The 22349-nt window shown below is 40.0% G+C and overlaps 1 protein-coding gene across 2 annotated transcripts in view; it reads right to left on the bottom strand.

The window, feature by feature from the left end:
* Positions 1 to 22349, bottom strand: part of AREL1 (apoptosis resistant E3 ubiquitin protein ligase 1) — a 1112453-nt gene that overhangs the window by 313654 nt on the left and 776450 nt on the right. For both annotated transcript variants that reach the window (XM_044074621.1, XM_044074622.1), the window contains one exon: positions 17559 to 17668. In XM_044074621.1, the coding sequence (XP_043930556.1) occupies positions 17559 to 17668 (110 nt within the window). The remainder of the gene's footprint in view (positions 1 to 17558; positions 17669 to 22349) is intronic.

Here is a 22349-nt window from a genome sequence, read left to right as displayed (position 1 = left end):
CAGACAGGGCAAGAAAGGTCAAAGATGGCCTTGTCCAATGCTCCTTTTATACCAACATCCTGACACCCAAGTAGAACGGAACCAGCCAAGGTCAGTAGAGGGATGATAGCTCAATACAAATCTTTCAAACACATACAGTATGCTATTTGGCACTTCTCAAAATAAGTCAAAGTGAACACTCAGTCAGTAAAACTCAAGAAAAATGACAAACTAAACAAATTACTTATTCAAGAGCCTTCCAAACAAACCACTAATAAGGTAAATGCACAACTTAGGGTCTGATGCTATCTCAAACCACCATACCTCTCTAGATGGACACTCTCCTGCAAAAATGCATTTATATCGGTTTTACAATATGCCCTCCTTATAATCTCTTTATATTCTTCACAACACACACACAACAATATTCATATCACTATTAACAGTATATGCTGACTCACAAACCTCTGTCCAACAAACACCACTACATTTCCCAAAATAAAAGTCAGGTAGAGCTCCCAGTCAAAACAAGTGCCACCAAGCTTCTTTCCAATTATCTTCACTTTCAAAAATAAACTGACCTGTAAAGCATGTTGCACAAATTAAAACAAAAACAAATACTTTAATGATCCTCTTAAATGTTAACAGCACAAAGACAAGGGGCCCCCTTCAGTCAATGAATTGTTGAGAAGTTTGTCTAAACTGATTCTGGCCAACTGGAACTACCTTCCTTTTAATTTTCACAAACTAACAACCAACAAACAAATTACAACACCACCATAAAAAATTCCTAAAAGAAATATACAAATGTAACTGCAGCACAGACAATGGCTAACCCACATGTGCATAACTATTATCACCTAATTCACTAAGGCTTGTCTGTACAGTACATTTGAAATTCTGTCATTTCCTCTACACTGCTGTGTTAGAGTACTACACACTGCATTATGTACTACGTTTGTAACCATTTAGACTGCTGTGTTATAGTACCACACACTTCATTATGTACTACGTTTGTAACCATTTAGACTGCTGTGTTATAGTACCACACACTGCATTATGTACTACGTTTGTAACCATTTAGACTGCTGTGTTATAGTACCACACACTGCATTATGTACTACGTTTGTAACCATTTAGACTGCTGTGTTATAGTACCACACACTGCATTATGTACTACGTTTGTAACCATTTAGACTGCTGTGTTATAGTACTACACACTGCATTATGTACTATGTTTGTAACCATTTAGACTGCTGTGTTATAGTACTATACACTGCATTATGTACTACATGTTTGTAACCATTTACACTGCTGTGTTATAGTCCTGTACACTGCATTAAGTACTGCATGTCTGTAACCATTTACACTACTGTATTATAGTAGTACACATCGCATTAAGTACTGCATGTATGTAGCCATTTACACTGCTGTGTTACAGTATGACACACTGCATTATGTACTACACGTTTGTAACCATTTAGACTGCTGTGTTATAGTACTACACACTGCATTAAGTACTGCATGTCTGTAACCATTTACACTACTGTATTATAGTAGTACACATCGCATTAAGTACTGCATGTATGTAGCCATTTACATTGCTGTGTTACAGTACTATACACACTGCATTAAGTACTGTGCGTCTGTAACCATTTACACTGCTGTGTTACAGTACGACACACTGCATTATGTACTGCATGTCTGTAGCCATTTACACTGCTGTGTTATAGTCCTGTACACTGCATTAAGTACTGCATGTCTGTAGCCATTTACACTGCTGTGTTATAGTCCTGTACACTGCATTAAGTACTGCATGTCTGTAACCATTTACACTACTGTATTATAGTAGTACACATCGCATTAAGTACTGCATGTATGTAGCCATTTACACTGCTGTGTTACAGTACTATACACACTGCATTAAGTACTGTGTGTCTGTAACCATTTACACTGCTGTGTTACAGTACGACACACTGCATTATGTATTACACGTTTGTAACCATTTACACTGCTGTGTTATAGTACTACACACTGCATTAAGTACTGCATGTCTGTAGCCATTTACACTGCTGTGTTATAGTACTACACACTGCATTAAGTACTGCATGTCTGTAACCATTTACACTGCTGTGTTACAGTACTATACACACTGCATTAAGTACTGTGTGTCTGTAACCATTTACACTGCTGTGTTACAGTACACACTGCATTAAGTATTGCATGTTTGTAACCATTTACACTGCTGTGTTATAGTACTATACACTGCATGACGTACTGCATGTCTTGGTGCAAAGGCTGTGTGTTCTATTCCCACACCAGGTACACTGGCTGCTGACACTGCAGTGCAGCATAAAGGGAGCGCTGCACACCTGTGTGTGTCGTCCTTCAGATGAGATGTTACACCACAGGCCTATCTGCTTTAGTTGGAGGTGGCTGAGGTGGAAGCAAAAGATCCTATATCACCTATCGAAAATAGTAAGGGAAGTTCCTAAACACCCTGGCCAAGTTTCCCATAGTAGTATCAATACCACCTCGGGTCTCCCCTGCAAACAGGCTATTCACCAATGAGATTAACCTGGTCAACAAAGGATAAATAAATAAATCTCTTACTGTAACTTTCGCAGAATTATTTGTCATGATGCTCACCTACTACAGAATGTATTTAACCGGTGAACAAACGGTATAACGAGTCTGTCTTAGGCTGGTTAACCGATGTAGGGAGGGCAGGAGGGAAATCAGATGTGCTCAGCAAAAGCACTAAAAAAGTAAGATGCAGCAATGTATTTCAAGTTGCTGCTTCAGGGCTGAAGGTGCTGCATCAGAGACCTCCACCCAGCAGCTCTTAAAATTTTATTTCAAGAATCGGGGACAAATGAAAAACTAATGGGAAACAACATGGCACAGAGCAATAAAGTCCTTATGCCACTCCAGATGACCTATGTTCATTTAGTGTCACAGGCTCTGTAGGGGCCTCAGGGGAGGATGGGAGCGAATAACTGACATAGGCTCACCCATCCTAGGAGAAGGGAGACGGCCTAAGCTTACTTCAGCAAGCACAGGTATGAGCTTGGCGAGTTCCATGTAATTTAAGTGATGAGCCACTTAGTCAGGAGGCTGTGCATGAGCAGAATCGCATATGCACCTTCCAAAGCTAGCAACTGTGTAGCTCACAAGGCTGCTGCTAACTGGCAGGAATTAATGCACACTCCTTGATAGCAGTTATGATGCTGCATTAGTGTCCTCCTTCTCCTTGCTGGCCCTGGATGTGAGTCAGGTTGAGCTAAGGGGAGGTTAGGATGGATCCAGTTTTCCAATGAATGAGGAGAGGAGCTGGTGCACGCTAACGGTTAAACTAAGGAAAGGGGAAAAATTGAGACAAAGGCCCAAAATCAGGGACACATTTTAAATATTGCTCATATATATTAGAAAGTTGCTAGGATGACAGGTCTTACATCAGCACACATTTTTTTAAAGAATATAAAGTTTGTAACTCAAATATCTGTCATTATGTAGTGACTGCCATACTGCTCAATCTTCTACTCCTAAAATGTGGAAGTCTACCTCTGAGAATGAGGAAGAAATGCGTAAAATGTGGAGCAAACATTAACGTCAAAACAATGCCAACTAAGAGGTTTATAGCAAGGCTAACTGTTCATTAACATAAACCCCTTTTCCCCTATTTTCTACATGTGGTCAGGGTGTTGCATCACTTTCTATTCAATGCCACTCTCCTACCTTCTTCGACAGCCATGTCTGACTGCCACAGGTCTTCTCTCACACAGTCCATCCACCTCTTTGCTGGATCCCCTCACTTCCTCTTGCCTTCCTCCTGTCTGTCCAAATCATCATCATCAAATTTTGTTTTGCTTTCCAGCACATGTACCTGAAGTACTCTGATCTGTTCTCTGACTTTCTCTGCGACTTGAGCTACTCTGGCTTCTGCTCTGATGTCCTCATTTTTTTTGTCCCACAGTGTGCACCCTACCACCCATGTCAGGCACTTCATCTCCATCTGACAGTGTGCATCCTACCACCCATGTCAGGCACTTCATCTCCATCCCACAGTGTGCACCCTACCACCCATGTCAGGCACTTCATCTCCATCCCACAGTGTGCATCCTAACACCCATGTCAGGCACTTCATCTCCATCCCACAGTGTGCATCCTACCACCCATGTCAGGCACTTCATCTCCATCCCACAGTGTGCATCCTACTACCCATGTCAGGCACTTCATCTCCATCACCTCCAGCTTCCTCAACTGCTCTGCTTTCCCTGCCCAGGTTTCTGCAACGTACAGTGGTACTGGTCACACTGCTGTCTTGTACACCTCACTTTTCAACTTCTTTGACATTCCACTTTCACATACAATACCCTGATACACTGTGCCAGTTGGCTGCAGTTTTGTTGAATTAATATGATTTCAGTACTCTTCAGCATTATTTACAGTATAGGTTTGCTAAAAAAAAGTTTAACAAAAAGTGTATGTCAAACCTTTTCAATACAAAACAGTGGAACATAGATTTTTTAAGACTCAAAATGGGAATGTTTCTCATACTGAGGTACACTTGAGAGGAAGGATGACAGCACTCCTCAAGGATTTCACAGAAAAACACAAATTTTACAAGGTATAAACAACATTAGTAGAGTAGCATGCCTCTAGCCCTATCCCCAATGTTGACTGAATTAAAATAAATTAAAATTAAAACAAATAAATTACCACTGCCAGCAGTATCTTATTTTTCTGCCAGTCTCACTACCGGAATTTAAACTATGGCAATCATTCATGAAGCAAAAAATATCCTGGAAGATTTAAGCATTTGCAGCTCCCAAATGGCAGTCTTCAGTCATATGGCTAGAGATGGACACAAAAGCATTGTGTCCAGTTGCTAAGGGCATCAAATTGCAGGTGATTAGAAACGACTACATGGCAATAGGACGCAGGCTGTCCCCCCATGTCCTACTGCTATGATCATGGGGAAAGGAGAATAAAGTTTTCTTAATGTATTTGTGTGCACATAAACAGAACACTTAAAAAAGTCTTTGAATTTTCCTGGAGATGAGAGCACTCACTGTGGCACACTATTTCAAAGGTAGGACACATAACCCAGTATGCTGTGGCTCTTGATCTGTGTAATCTGACTTTAATGCATGACTAAAGAAAATGGAGAGGAGTCCTTAGATACTGAGAATTACGGATAAAGGGGATAGCCAAACGCAGCGTGGAAAGGCTAATTCCTGCTGGCCTTAGTCTTCTTTCTAATGGAAATGAAGCTCTTACTAAGAGATATGATGCTAAACCCTTCACCCTCCTACCCTATATTAGTGCTTAGTATTCGTGGTTGACGGGGTGTATTTTTTGTAAATGGCAGGACTGGTTTAGGATGGCATTATTCTGCTTTTCCTAGCTGGATAAGCAGCCTCATCCACCCTACTGTTTCCCGGCCTTGATGCCACGTGTAACTGTATCATTACAGTAACAGCTGATCCCTGTACTGCTTTCATCTCACAACCTATGACATTAAAATTTAGTGAATCATGAGGATACTTAACTCATTTTTTTTTTGTGTGTATAAGCAGTAAAACCCTTACTACAAGCATTATAAACAAATTAGACTAAACCAACATTTATACATCTATATTTATATATATAAACCAATGTGCCCACTGAAGTTCTATCCCTGCAGAGCCATGATTAGCTGCCTCTCAAGGCCTAGTCTCCATCACCTAACAGACAGACAAATCAAGGTCTGTTCTTTTACGAAGTGATGACAAAACTGACAGAGATCTTTACTCCCCACCACCAATCACATCCCCTCCATTTTTAATCTGCAATGAACAGCTGTAGCACATCATCATAGTCGGCCCTGTGTTCATATATAGACTTGTTCACTTACGACTGACTTTGAGGTATACAGACCATCTACGTAGCAGCTCTATATTATCCTACTTACACTCACACTTTGATGTGTGTGATGATATCAAAAACAGTTCACAATTAAAATCCCTCAACTGCCCATTCATATTCCACAAAATCTGTATTGTGTATAACCAATATAAACTAATGGTGCTCTTGATCAGAAACATCTCTACGCAGTACAATACTGAAGGGGAGAGACACTCGAGTAGGGGAGCATTCCAATTAAATGAAACCTTACAAAAGGCTTTCTAAAAGTCCTACTGGCATTAACTACTGGAAAGCCTAGCATACAATGCACAAACGGACAAATACCAAAACATATCATTCGGTATCCATCCAGAAATGTTTCACATATCAACTGGGCCATGCCTATTGTACTTCAAAGTGCACATCTGGCCCTTTAAAAAAACCCTGCAGCTGGAAGCAAACCATCTGCCAGCTTCACCCCAGTAAGAGGCCAACCCCATCAGTTGCCTCACTTTACACTGGCTGATCATATAATTAAGCTTTGTCAGCATTCAATATGCACATGTTTCAAAGTATTCTTTTAAGTGAAAACAATACATAAAAGTTTCAGCTAATCTCAGGCTATGGGAAGTGCTCTAAAGAGTTCCCCACAGGTCTCCTGTGGCGATACCTTACATCTTGAAATAGCTTAATTATTTAGCAAACTGACTGATCACTCAACATTTGTATCAGTAACATACATCTTCTTCATCACCCACCTACCATTATGTCCATCCTATCCTGTCAAGAGCTGGTAAAAGACCATCCAGTCAAACACCCAAGACACCCATCAGCACGTGCCTCAGATATTCACTCAAAGTGGCGGTATCGACCCACTGCAACACTGCTCCACCATTAAACCCACACTCCACCTTCCCCAGTGTTTCCACTTTATGCACTCATTCAGCAACATCAACTCTCTTTTTCCCATTTTTGTCTTCATGAGGTTGGGATGTCATGTCAACTGTCACCATCTTTCTAAAGTCAGTGCTACTCTTCTACCTTCAACAGTCATGCCTGAATGCCACGGGTGTTCTCTCACACAATCTATCCACCTTTTTGCTGGGTATCCTTATTTACTCTTGCCTTCTCTGTCTCTCTTCCAAATCATCATCAGCCCCCCTTTTGCCCATCTTCTATGCGGGGTTGGGGTGTTGCGTCAACCACTGCCATCTCTCTCTATTCATTGCCACTCTCCTACCTTCTTTGACACACATGCCTGACTGCCACAGGTCTTCTCTCATACAATCCAGCCATTTCATTGCTGGACACCCTTGTTTCCTCTTGCCCTCTTCCAGTCTGTCCCAAATCTGCTTCACCAGACTGAGTTCTGCTTTTCTGGACATGTGCCCAGAAGACTGTAATCTGTTCTCTTTCACCTTTTCTGTAACTGAAGCTATTTTATCTTCTCTTGTGTCCTCATTTCTTCGTCTGTTCCACAGTGGGCATCCTACCATTCATCTCAGACACTTAATTTCCATCACCTCTGTCTTCCTGAAGTGCTCTGCCTTTACTGCCCAGGTTTCTGTACCACACAGTAATATTGGTTGCACTACTGTTTTGTATAATTTGTTTTTCAGCTTCTTTGGCATTCTTATGTCATACACTATCTCTGACACTCTGCTCAGTCTGCAGCTCTCTGATACTACACTGGAACTTATCTCCTCGGTACTCTTCTGAAAAAGGGCTTTTTGCCCAGACAGACTAACCTGCTCAACAAATACAAAAATAAATACATACATACATACCTTTGACCTCCTCATTCAGATTTCCCTTCTCCTTCAACACACCTCTCAAATACTTGAAACTGTAACCTGCTTGACTGTTTTTCACTCTATCTGAATTCTCAGCTTCTTCTGATTTCCCCCATTTGCTGCTATCACAACTGTCTTACCTGTACTCAGTTTCATCCCATGTGCCTTCAATTTTGCATTCCATTCCCCTACCCTTTGCTGAATATCTTACTCAGAGTCTGTAACATCACATCATCTGTATACAGCAACTTTGCTGATCTCGCTCCTCCTACCTGTTTCCATCACCAGTATAAACAGCAGTTTGCTCACAGCTGAACCCTGATGCACACCACTCCCATACAGAACCTCTCTGTGAGACCGAACATTGCTCATAATTGAATCACTGGGTCCTTGTACTTAGCATTTACTAATTTCTACCAATGTTTCTGGGACTTTGAACCCCCACTTGACTGCCTGAATCAGCTTTCTTGAAGTAATGTTATATGCTTTCTCGAGACATTGTCATATGCTTTTTCTCCAAGTCTAGGAATGTCCAAGTTGGACTCTTTCCTCATCACTAGCTTCTTCTCAAGTATTTATCTCACTGCAAACATTGGGTCAGTTGTGCTGCCTTCAGATCTGAATCTTAACTGTTCCTCTTCCATCTCACTTTCTATTAGCCTGTGTACTACTTTATCAATTACCCTCTCCAGGACTTTCACGTAGTGTGATAGGAGTCTGATACCTCTATACTGCACACAGTTGTGGATATCCCCTTTGTTCTTGAACAGTGGCACTATTATGCTTATTCTTCAGTCATCTGGTATAGGTCTTTCTTTTCACACTGCTGAGAACCCTCTGGAGCTAATCCTTCCCCTTCTCGCTCAGTATCTATCATACCTGCTGTGACCAGGTATGATAGATACTGAGCGAGAAGGGGAATGATTAGGCATAGGCCAACTAGGCGGCCGCCTAGGGCGCCGCTCTAGCAGGGGCACTTTTCCAGTATTTATTTAATGTAGTTAGACCAGGATGGGGGCACCAGATAATGGTGGTAGGGCACCATGGAGCCCTTTTGCCTAGGGCACCAGTTGACCTACGGCTGCTCCAGTGTGACCTCATCTGAGCCTGCTTCTTGCCCTGAATTCACCTTCCTATGTGCTGTTCTACGTCTTCTATAGTGGGCTCCTCCTCTTCTTTCACTGTAGAATGTGTATGGGGCTGTACAATTTCTGTGGGATCCTCTTCTTTCACTGTAGAATGTGTATGGGGCCGTACAACTTCTGTGAGATTTTCTTCATTCAGAAGCTGCTGGAAGTACTCTTTTTTGTCTGCCTTTGATGTCCTGTTGTTGATGGTTTCCCTTATGAAGGGTGTCTGACTACCCTCTTTGTCTTGAAACCTGATACAGTTTCTTTGTGTCACTTTCCAGAAGCTGGTAGAATGCCTCTGATGCCCTGTTACTATTGCAACTCCTCTTTTACTCCCTTTTGTAGCCAACCAGTACCCCTTCCTAGCCTGGTCTGTCTTTTCTATCTCTCATTTTTTTCCTGCACTTCTTCTATCCTTTGATGACTTCCTGGACTTCTGTATCCCACCACCAGCTTTCCTTATGTACCTTATTTCATACCTGGCTCAGCCGCATATCTGTAGTCCTCACACAGGCTGTTTTGAGGCACTGCCATTCTTCTTCAGCTCCACCTATTTCCTTTTCTTCTTCAGATGCTAGAACAAACCCAGAGTAATTCTTTGAACTATTGTTCTCTCTTTTAGTCAACTTCCAGGTCTTAAGCCTGGTCTCTGTTGACCTTAGAGTCTCCTCTGACCACTGGTTGCAACTGACTGCTGCAACCAGTGGATTATGCTGTGGGCTGACTGCTTCACTGGGGCTGACACTGCAATCATGGATTCCATCAAACTGCCCTTTCCTTACTAGAAGGAAGTCCATCTCTTGTATGTGATCTTGTGACTGTCTCTTGATGAACCATCTGTTGGTTACAATTAAGCCATTTGCCAAACAGAAGTCTATAATGGCTTCTCTTTCTTTAATCTTGCTGCCCCACCCATCTGGACCCAGGCAGTGTTCGTATCCTGTTCTGTCTGTCCCAATATGTGCATTCAGGTCACCCATCAACACCAATTCATGTTGCCTTGCTTAATCTAGTAGGTCCCAGTAGGAATGTACTCTTTTCCTCACTGTCCCACCCCTGCTGTGAGAGATAGGCTGACATTATGAATACTGCTCTACCAATACACTAGAGTCTGACTGCCATGAGTCAGTCACTACTTCTGATTACATCCCTCACTGTTCTCTTAAGCCTCTCTCTGACTACAATTCCCACACCAATTCTAGCCTGTCTTTTTCCGGAGTAGTAGACTCTGGATCACAAGCCAAGTGGCTTTGCTGCACTGTCCCTTCATCTTGTCTCTTAGGATGTCCAGCCTCCTCACTACCATCATGTCATCCAATTCCAAGCTTCATCCTGTCAGTGAACCTACACTGACTATAGAAATTCTTAATTCATGTTTGGCAGGTTGTTTTTTTTTATGTCTAGTTTTCACTTAACAGTGCTACACCAGGTAACCCAAACTGGGCAACTGGACTCTTGCTGGCCAGTACCTTACTGACCCAGGGCTGCTTCGTTTTATGGGGGGCACACACTGGCCAATAGGCTTCTTCATGAAATTGTCTTCTGCTTTCATGCACATGTATCAGGACCACCATAATCTGTTCTTTTTAACACTCTCTACAGTTGGTGCATCTTGGGCTTCTGCTCTGACAGCCTCATTTTTTGTATCTGTCCCAGAGTGGGCATCCGACCACCCATCTCAGGTACTTCATCTCTATCAGCTTTAGCGTCCTCAGCTGAACTGCCTTCACTGCCCAGGTTTCTGTTCCATGCCTTAGTACTGGTCACACCACTATTTTGTGCAACTTACTTTTCACCTTCTTTGGCATTCTTCTGTCATACACTGCACCTGACACTCTGTGCTAGCTGGCTGCAAATCTTCTAATAAAGCTGTGACCTCTACATTCAGCAGTGGCGGCTAGTGGCTTCAAATCAAAGGGGGGCTGCAGGAGACAGCTGAATGGGTGGGGCCAATGGGAACGGGTTTGGCCAACTAGAAAGGGGGGGGCTAGGCTCAAAACCACAACAACTGGAACTTTAATTAAATACGCTGCCCTGGGTGCCAAACCGTCATTATGAGAGTCCAATCAAGACAAAATGAAGTGCAGAAGAAAAAGATATTTCAGTGCATTGGCTGCATGACAGCTTACTCAATATTTAGATGGAAACAAAAAGGTTGTGAGGCATGAAAAAATAAATTACTTTTTAAATACATTGCTGGAATTCCAGTAAAATCAAGTATTAAAAAAACAAGCAGCACTCAACTTAAACCACTTCTCCTTGCACTGCAGTCCTAATTATAATTTATATTCAGCTTTATAAAAGTACCAAGTAACAAGCTGAAAGTAGCAATCTCTGTGATACCCCCGCTTGTAAAAATGTTTCTTATACAGAAAAGACCTGCTGCCTGAAGACTATCTACTTGTTTCATGGGGAAAATGTGATCAAAGTAAAAAATGAACAGCAAACAAGAAACAAGCTCAAGATAAATTGCTTAAAGGATTACTGCACAGGTTATGGACCACACATGATAGATTGGCATTCTGTTTAGTTTATAGGTAAAGCCTGCAGAGATGACTGCAAGTCTCCAACAAATGTAATGAGCTTCTGAAAATACTGTAATACTGTCTTTTATTACAAATACTTGTCATATGCATTTCAATACCTAAGGCTTACACATTATCTAGTTATGTAAATATTCTCTGCATGGTAACAACAAAAGGCTTTCAATGTTGGTAATTCTTTAACAGTAGCATGCTTATTAAAGCTTACTTGTATCTTACAATCTCAGACAAGCTTACCTGATGGTCATTAAAGCATTGCTATGTAAACACAGAGCAACAGGGCACTGCAACAGCATACATTTTCTGAATAATAAGAAGCATAAATCAACAGTATAAAATATGACAGAAAAACAGAGCATTCTGCAAAATCAAGGACAGATGAAAAGCCATTGTCGTACTTATGTCTACCTTGGATGGGGGGAATACTCTGCACACACACTGCATAACTGCTCCTTGCCTTGCTTGGATGCATCCAGAGTCACTACATGGGGGAGTGGGGTACAACAAGTATGTCACAATTTGACATGTCTTTGGCTGACGGTGATAGCTCTGACACATTTGTCATACCTCTCTCAGAGCAAGAAATCTGGACAAAGGCATACATAGAAGTTTGACAAAGGCCCAAATATAAGGACAATTTTTAAATACTGCTCTTATAAATTTAGAAAGATAATAGAATAGCAGTAGGTCTTGCATTAGTATGAATTTTCTGAAGGGTATGAAATCTGAAGCTCAAATGTCTGTCATTATTTGCGAATTTCAATCTTTAATGATTTGCCACTAATTTGCCAGAAAAACGGACCAAAAATGTGATGCAAAAATATAAAATTGCCACACAATAAGCTATGAACCTGTAAAAGAAGGGACACTTTTTAATATTAGTACTGTTAACTTGAGCAGCTGACAAAATAAGAGAATCTCCATGCATTTCTGAAATAAAAGTAATCTATAACTCTGATTACAGTTATTTATAAATGCAACCCCCCACGTTTTCTTCCAGAATTGCCATTTTGCGAAGGGATTATTAGGAGGAGAGCAACATTTTAAGCCAAAATCAGGGACAGTTGAGAGGTTTGGATATTCCTAATTCTATAAAGCGATTTATTTGTACGTACCTCTCAACCTCAATGCAGGAAATCTGGACAAGGCCAAATATATTGGGGGAACATACAAACAGTACTAGAATAACAGGTCTTGCTTTAGCATGTACTTTTCTTAAGCTTATGAAGTCTGAAACTCAGTGTTTGTCATTATTTACTGACTTCATTCCTAAATGATTTGCCAGAAAACCACAAATTTAATGAGGAGAAAACCAAAAATAAGAAGCAAAAATCTATTCATTCTGCAAAAATCTGGACAGTTGAGAGGCATAGTTCAGCAGGGGATGTCTTTGAGTTTGCCTCCCTTCCCCCTCACAAAATCATGGTCGAATGGAGCCTCCCCCCTGCAGCCATTCCAATGTCCCATTAACTTGGCTATATCATCCCATTTACCATAAACACTGTAATGTGCATACTGCTTTACTTCTGTGATGATTTGGATTTCATTTGGAAGTTTTATTTTGCATTTTACAGCACAAACACTAACAGACATCTGCTAAACAAAGCAATGCAGTTTCACAATGAAAATAAACTTAGTATTAAAACTTCTCTGCCCTTGAAACTCACATTCGCTGAAACAGCATTGAAACTCACATTCAAAGAAAGTAAATTTTTGCCAGTGGCAGATAAAGATTAACTTTGGTCTGTTTTCAAATCATAGGCCCCTTGCACATGAAACATGCATGTGTTCATTGATACACTTTCCTGATTGTATTAAATAATATTCCTTGTATAATACAGTACAGTTGTTAGACGGCATTTTAAGTTTATCATTTTGAACATATTTTAGTAAACAATTAAATAAAATGCATGCACCAATAATGGCAAAACTGCCCAATTCAGAACATTTCCATCATAAAAATCTACTTAAACTTCTACAGTCCACCAGTATCAGTAAATCTCTGAAGAAATAAAAGTCATCTAAATAATTCCACATTAAAGAGATCTGTAACTAATAAAAAGGTTGTTGCTAGCAAACAACTTTATATTTCATTGTTTAATCTACAAATAAAGTGCCTGTTGCCCTTGAGAAATTAATTGCCGTTACAACGATAAGCTAGTAATGCAATAGGGAATGGATGACAAACTGATAACAGGATCATAGTTACTAGGTATCTCCACCAAAGAGGACATTCTCAGGACTGCAGCATCCACCCCCTGTAAAAGTACAACACAGTACAGTATCAGCAATACGTCTACATACTGTGGGAGTAGAAACCACAGCCTTCTGCATCAAAAGCAAGTACACTACCTGTTGTGTTATTAACAATGCAAGCAGACTCCGCATAAGCAGCACTAAACTTCTCTTCCCCTGCAGCTCTCAGCTCCTTGTAAAATCTACTAGATACTCAGCTGTATCTCTTAACTTTACACTACAAGAAATCTGGAAAAAGCCAAAATTTATTGGGGGGGACAAAAGCCCAAAAACCAGGGACACATTTTAAATATTGCTTGTATAATCTTGGAAAGTTGCTGGAATAAAATACTGTGTTACCACCATATATTTCACTGCCAAGTCTTGAACCCAGGACCCTGTGCAAAACAGTCAGAGCAACATACCACTATGCCATATCAGCTGTTTTGTGAAAGGGAGGAAGACAAACTTAAATGGCTACCATTTACTGAATTCAGTTCTCACCATAGCTGTCAACCTCTTAGCACAAAACACCTAAACAAAGCCAATAATGGGGGAATACAGCCCCCAAACATATTCAGTGAATTCAATTCTCACCACAGCTGTCAACCTCTTAGCAAAAAACACCTGGACAAAGCCATTAATGGGGGAATGCAGCCCCCAAACATAGTCAGTGAATTCAGTTCTCACCACAGCTGTCAACCTCTTAGTACAAAACACCTGGACAATGCCAATAATGGGGAAATACAGTCCCAAAAATAGGGACAACTTTCAAATATTCATCTTATAAACTTAGAAAACTGCTAGAATAAAAGTTTTTGTGTTACCATGTACTTTCTGAAGAATATGAAGTCTGAAATTCAAATGCCTGTCATTTTTATTTAACATTGTTAACCAGGAAAGTCTGACTTGGAACAAATGCCAATTTTCAGCAGAGGTCCAGGGAGAAACACTCCAGACACATGTCTTTGTAACATGGGAGGACACCAGAGCACCCAAAACAAACCCACACAAACACAGACAGGACATGCAGACTCTACACAGAAGGCACCCCAGTCAAGAATCAAACCAGAGAACCTGTAGCTGTGAGGCAACAATGCTACCACTGCACCATCAACTATTTATTTAATTAAAAATCCAGGAACCACAGATTTTATGAGGAGCAGAACAGAACAAAAATATGAGGCAAAAATCTGCAAAGTTTTCACAGATGACGGTGGGTAGGGAATTCAGGCCTGAGGTATTCTCTAACCACCACCAGATATCCTGAGTTCTCTAGTCACCAGTACATATCAATTGGGACATTTTACATACACATACATATGTTCATACAGTACCTGGTTTACCCGTTAGTCTGCAGCAGCTTCAATCCCCAGTCGTCCCCATAAGCAATGTAAAAAACGTTCTTCCTCGTGAGAGCAGGCTCCAACCTGTAGATGTTGCAGTCCGGATCTCTTCCATTTTTTGCAGTCATCACCGCATACAATTCTGGGCATCAAACTACAGAGATGCCTTCTTCCTACTCCAGACTGCTGTTGTAGCAGTCCAGATCCCTGTGAGTTCCAGGAATGCCGAGCTCGGCACATGCTCGGAAGTTCCGAGATTCCAGATTTGTTTTTTGTCTTTTTTTTCTTTTTCTTTCCACAACTGGGGGGTGGGATGCAGTCCTATAGCACTAGCAACCCCTGACATTCAGGCTTCCCTTCTCTTCAACTACCGCCTCACAGATAAGTAAAGCCGTTAACCTATTCCACTATTTTCTCAATTTTCAGCTACTTCTGATTGTCCCCATTTGCTGTCATGACAAATACCTTGCCGGCAGTCAGTTTCATCTCATGTGCCTTCATTTTTGCATTCCCTATCATTTGCAGAAGTTCCTCATTAGAGACTGTGCCTGCTTTAAAGCAGTTTTGATTATATGTCCCCTTTAACCTGTTTGTTAATGTAGTCCAACATCAGTATGAACAGCTATATTCTCAGAGATGAACCCACTCCCACTGAGTGTCCCTATTGTTCATATTTATGTCAGTCGGTTACTGTACACAGCCTGCACTCCTTCTACCAGTGCTTCCAGGACACTGAACCATTTGCAGGATTGCCCAAATCAGCTTTCGTGGGGCTTGTCATATGCTTTCTCTAAGTTTAGGAATGCTCAAATGGATTCTCTCGCCAAAGCTCTAATTTCTTCCTCTTCATCTGCCTCACTGTATGCCAAAATCACACCAGTTGTACTGTATCCTGTAAGTAGCTGTTCCATGGCATTCTGAACTAGCCAAAATAGGTCATGTGCACACTCAGGGAATCTTACGTACAGGACATTATAATCTGATTATCAATCACGCTTTTCAGCACCTTCTTGAAAGACAACAGGAATTTGGCACCTCTGTGCTGCCCACAATTGTGAATGCCCCCTTTGTTCTTGAATCATGCAGGTGCCCACCACTCACCTCCTCACAAGCATTCTCTCATATATATTTCAGGGCATATATTGGATTTGTAAAAGTTTTGGTCCCTTGCAGGAAAAAGAACTGAATAAAACATGTACAACATCCTGAATTTCAACTTTCTTAGCTTATACGCATGCAATGTTACTAGAAACAGAGCTTACTTTCAGTGTGCCTGAACTTTTAAAGACATTTTCAAAGAAAATTTGTTTTACTCTTATTCTTCATATTTTTTCAGTCCTCCAGATTAGGGACAAGATACATCTCTTCAAATAAAAAGTGTCACAATCCAGTTAGACTATGACAAGGTTTACTAATTGGGAAAAAAAAAGATTCCCTAGCTGTGACTAGTGCCCTTGTCAACGTATTGTATGTTCTTTCTCAGCTGTAATATGACTTGCCTGTAAGATATCAAATTTTCCTTCATAAACACCACACAATCAGTCTCCAGGATCCCATTCACCAATTCCTACAAGCCTTATCCATTTTGGTCAGCTTGCTAATTTTTTAGCATTTTCAACTTTCCTTCATAGTACCACAATGTTCATTCAAAACACTTTTATTTTCTGTTGTAGGACAAAGATGGTGCCCAAGGTATTAGTTAATATCTCACTGATGTTAGTATAGTTGGTACAGAAAACTGTGCACCTTACTGTTAATGTTTTGAATTTCAGCTAGGATTTGTTCTAGAAATACTGTTGTAGAGTCCAAACTTCAATTACTCCCTAGGTATCAATGAGGGAAGCAACTGCTTTTTACTAGTCTGCCGTGCAGCCAAACAACACTTGTATCATAACTGGCAGTTTTTACTGTCACTATTTGCTTATATTTCAGTCTCTTGTCTTTTTTTGGTCAGGAATGCAAAACAATCTACAAGTCAATAACCCTTTGATTGTTTTTTAAGATGACGGACATTCGTTTTTAATCCATTTACACAATTTATGTCTTGGACAGGAATAAGACAGCCAATTGCTCTTCACAGCCCCGTCACAAGCTCTTGCTGTCACATTTATTCAGGCAGTACTTCACTTCCTGCTTTTCCCTCAAGCAGCACAGAGAATAATGGTACAGGTCTGAACTTGATACATGACGGCCAGATAAACACTTAGCATTTTAAGGCACCTGACGTGAGAACTTTACCAATATAATCATCAAGATTCAAACTGTACAAGTGGGAGAAAGAAAATGGTGGCAGCAGGGAGTAGTTGTGCACTCCTGGACACCGTATGACATCACTGCAGGAGGTCAAAGTTCCCCAGCGTCAGGGAAATGAAAAGCAAAATAGCCAAAGTGAAGGCAACAGAAGACATATCTTAACATATCCACAGAAGATGACCTCTGACATCAGCTCTACTGTTCCTTCTCTGTGCAATTTCACCATGGAGAATCAAAACACATGAAGAAAAGTGCAAAAGGACACAAACTATAAAGAACTGAAGTAGTTTGGAATTCTAAAGCAACACACAATCGTAACACTTCCAGCATACCGCTGAGGCTAATCAAAAACTACTACTAAGTAACAGATAAAATAGAAACATTCCTCACCAGTCCCTGATTATTGTCACTGAATCGTGTGAATAGCTGGTTGGTTGTGTCAAAAAGTGCTTTGCAAATCAGTTCGAACCACTCCCGGCGAGGTCCACCCCAATCTAGTGCTAAAACAAAAAAGATACAGTTGTTACTCACTGATTAAAAACATGCAAGACATTACAGAAATACCTGCTGTCAAAATAAATAAAGATAACTAGCATTACTTCAGAAAGGATCTGTCATTCTAGTATACTAAAACATTTACTCGACTTAAAACTAACAGACAGCTTATCTACTTTTCTACACTGTACATTATTACACCATATGACAAGCACCATCACTGAATGGAGCCTATCAGTCTCTCTATAAACTCACAGTTACTAATAATCTCGATAAAATGCATGCTATATTCAGTATGTTTTATGGAGCATTTCTGTATTATCCACACCCCAAACTAGTGGCCTGTGACGCACATCAGAAAGGTTACTTTAAGCTGATCCCCATGCTTCCTGTAACTGTGCAAACAACTAGGTCCCCAGTGGCCAAAAGTCACAGCAAACCTGTGGTGGTACTTCCAATGCACAAACTCAACGGAAAGATGAACACTTCCACATTGCAGAGAGACATGGGGCATGCCTGCCACACCTGAGACGTACCCATCTTGCAGAGAGACATGGCACATGCCATGTTATGCTACACCTGAGATGTACCCATCCTGCAGGGAGACATGGAACATGCCAAAATGTTATGCTACACCTGAGATGTATGCATTCTGCAGAGAGACATGGAACATTCCATAAAGTTATGCTACACCTGAGATGTACACATCCTGCGTGGAGACACAGAACATGCCATAGATATGCTACACCTGAGATGTACTCATCCTGCACAGAGACATACAACATGCCATAATGTTATGCCACACCTGAGATGTACCCATACTGCACAGAGACATGGAAGATGCCACAATGTTATGTTACACCTGAGATGTACCCATCCTGCAGGGAGACATGGAACATGCCATAATGTTATGTTACACCTGGGATGTACTTATCCTGCAGGTTGACATGGAACATGCCACAATGTCATGCGACACCTGAGATGTACCCATCCTACACAGAGACAGAGAATGTACCATAATGTTACCTGCACTGGAGATGTACCCATCCTGCAGGGAGACATGCAACATGCCATAATGTTATGCTACTCCTGAGATGTATGCATCCTGCAGGGAGACATGGAACATATCATAATGTTATGCTACAGCTAAGATGCATGCATCCTGCAGAGAGACATGGAATATGCCATAATGTTATGCCACAGCTGAGATGTTCCCATGCTGCAGAGAAATATAGAACTTGCCATAATGTTATGCCACACCTAAGATGTCCGCATCCTGTAGAGAGACATAGAATATGCCATAATGTTATGCTACACTTCAGATGTACACATCCTGCAGACAGACATGGAAAATGCCATAATGTTAAGCCACACCTGACATGTACCTGTCTTGCAAACCAACATGTAGCATGCCATAATATTATGCCACACCTGAGATGTCACCCATATGCAGAGAGACATGGAACATGCCATAATGTTATTTCCCACCTAAGATGCAAGTACATAGAAATTGTTCACAATGCAGAAGAAACTACAAGAAATTTATGAGTGAAACAAAGGCAAATAATGTAGATAAGTAAAAATAATGAACACTAACCAGATATCTTGCAACCCCAAAACAAACTGTATAAATATATCAGGTAAACCCATAAACATTTGTAACACATCTGCTAAAAATACAGGTGATTAACATAGATCTGTATACCTAATAAACCACAAAAACGATCCCTAGCAACTCCAAAGTTCAGTAGTAAGAATACATTATGTAATTCCATGCACAGTGACAAACAATAACATGTAAACACACACACACACACACACACACACACACACACACACACACACACACGCACACACGCACACACGCACACACGCACACACACACACACACACATATATGCATATGCCAGTTCTCAACAAACTGATTTAATGACACAACTTACTAGTAGGATCTTTTCCCCTTAGCACAGCAATGTCACTATTTACTATACATATTTTAAGTCTCTTACGTATTACATGGTTCATTTTCACTTTAATAAATCTCTTTACATTGAACATCTTGTCTCTTTCCTTCCTTCCTTCTTGTACATGCTAACTGAACTATCATATTCTAACACTGCTAAGCTCCTTTCTACTTTCTTATTACATACTTCAACAATACTTCTGTTGAGTCTAGTTAATACATAAAACGTCATTACAGTGCATAGTCTATTCTCTCATACTTCAACAATAGTTCTGTTGAGTCTAGTTAATACATGACATGACATTATAGTGCATAGTCTAGTCTCTCATACTTCAGCAATACTTCTGTTGAGTCTAGTTAATACATCGCATGACATTACAGTGCATAGTCTACTCTCTCATACTTCAACAATACTTCTGTTGAGTCTAGTTAATACATAGCATGGCATTACAGTGCATAGTCTAGTCTTTCATACTTCAACAATACTTCTGTTGAGTCTAGTTAATACATAGCATGACATTACAGTGCATAGTCTAGTCTCTCATACTTCAACAATACTTCTGAGTCTAGTTAATACATAGCATGACATTACAGTGCGTAGTCTAGTCTCTCATATTTCAACAATACTTCTGTTGAGTCTAGTTAATACATAGCACATTACAGTGCATAGTCTAGTCTCTCATACTTCAACAATACTTCTGTTGAGTCTAGTTAATACATAGCATGACATTACAGTGCATAGTCTAGTCTCTCATACTTCAACAATACTTCTGTTGAGTCTAGTTAATACATAGCATGACATTACAGTGCATAGTCTAGTCTCTCATACTTCAACAATACTTCTGAGTCTAGTTAATACATAGCATGACATTACAGTGCATAGTCTAGTCTCTCATACTTCAACAATACTTCTGAGTCTAGTTAATACATAGCATGACATTACAGTGCATAGTCTAGTCTCTCATACTTCAACAATACTTCTGTTGAGTCTAGTTAATACATAACATGACATTACAGTGCATAGTCTAGTCTCTCATACTTCAACAATACTTCTGTTGAGTCTAGTTAATACATAGCATGACATTACAGTGCATAGTCTACTCTCTCATACTTCAACAATACTTCTGTTGAGTCTAGTTAATACATAGCATGGCATTACAGTGCATAGTCTACTCTCTCATACTTCAACAATACTTCTGTTGAGTCTAGTTAATACATAGCATGACATTACAGTGCATAGTCTAGTCTCTCATACTTCAACAATACTTCTGTTGAGTCTAGTTAATACATAGCATGACATTACAGTGCATAGTCTACTCTCTCATACCTCAACAATACTTCTGTTGAGTCTAGTTAATACATAAAACAACATTATAGTGCAGTCTAGTCTCTCATACTTCAACAATACTTCTGAGTCTAGTTAATACATAGCATGACATTACAGTGCATAGTCTAGTCTCTCATACTTCAGCAATACTTCTGTTGAGTCTAGTTAATACATAGCATGACATTACAGTGCATAGTCTAGTCTCTCATACTTCAACAATACTTCTGTTGAGTCTAGTTAATACATAGCATGACATTACAGTGCATAGTCTACTCTCTCATACTTCAACAATACTTCTGTTGAGTCTAGTTAATACATAGCATGGCATTACAGTGCATAGTCTAGTCTCTCATACTTCAACAATACTTCTGTTGAGTCTAGTTAATACATAGCATGGCATTACAGTGCATAGTCTAGTCTCTCATACTTCAACAATACTTCTGTTGAGTCTAGTTAATACATAGCATGACATTACAGTGCATAGTCTAGTCTCTCATACTTCAACAATACTTATGTTGAGTCTAGTTAATACATTGCATGACATTACAGTGCATAGTCTAGTCTCACATACTTCAACAATACTTCTGTTGAGTCTAGTTAATACATAAAACGACATTACAGTGCATAGTCTAGTCTCTCATACTTCAACAATACTTCTGTTGAGTCTAGTTAATACATAACATGACATTATAGTGCATAGTCTAGTCTCTCATACTTCAGCAATACTTCTGTTGAGTTCCTCAAACAAACTGCTGATTAACACTACTAAATCAAACAACTCAGCAGGTGACTCCTTGTTCTCAAACTCTGTAGGAAAATTATGGAATAAACTTCCGACCGAAATCACAGTTCAGACTTCTCTCCTACTTTTTAAAAAACATCTAAAATCACATCTTAATAATCACTGGCTATGCACCTGCACTAACCCTGGCTAATTTCTTCTCCCCCTAACTCATTCCCTCCCTTCCTTCATGTCTTCATATGAAATATTGACAATCTATCCTACATACACTAATTATAAGCATTTTATGCATAAATTATCACTGTAACCTATGAACTGGAATACTATTTAAAAAAAAAAAAGGGGGGGGATTTTCCATTTGACTGTACTATCTTACATTTCCTAAATATTTTTTTTAACACTGTATAACTTCTTTTATGTAATTGTACTATTATGTATCTCTATGTGGAGCTTTTCTCCCCGGGCCTCTACTGAAAATGAACATGTATCCAGCTAGACCAGCCCGGTCAACAAATGTAAAATAAAATAAAATAAATAAATAAAATAGTTAATACATAGCATGACATTACAGTGCATAGTCTACTCTCTCATACTTCAACAATACTTCTGTTGAGTCTAGTTAATACATAGCATGGCATTACAGTGCATAGTATA

The sequence above is a fragment of the Protopterus annectens genome, chromosome 6.part0 (genome assembly GCF_019279795.1).
Source record: "Protopterus annectens isolate FY-2018-M chromosome 6.part0, PAN1.0, whole genome shotgun sequence".
Taxonomy (NCBI): Eukaryota; Metazoa; Chordata; order Ceratodontiformes; family Protopteridae; genus Protopterus; species Protopterus annectens.
This window is presented reverse-complemented; position numbering and strand designations above follow the sequence as displayed.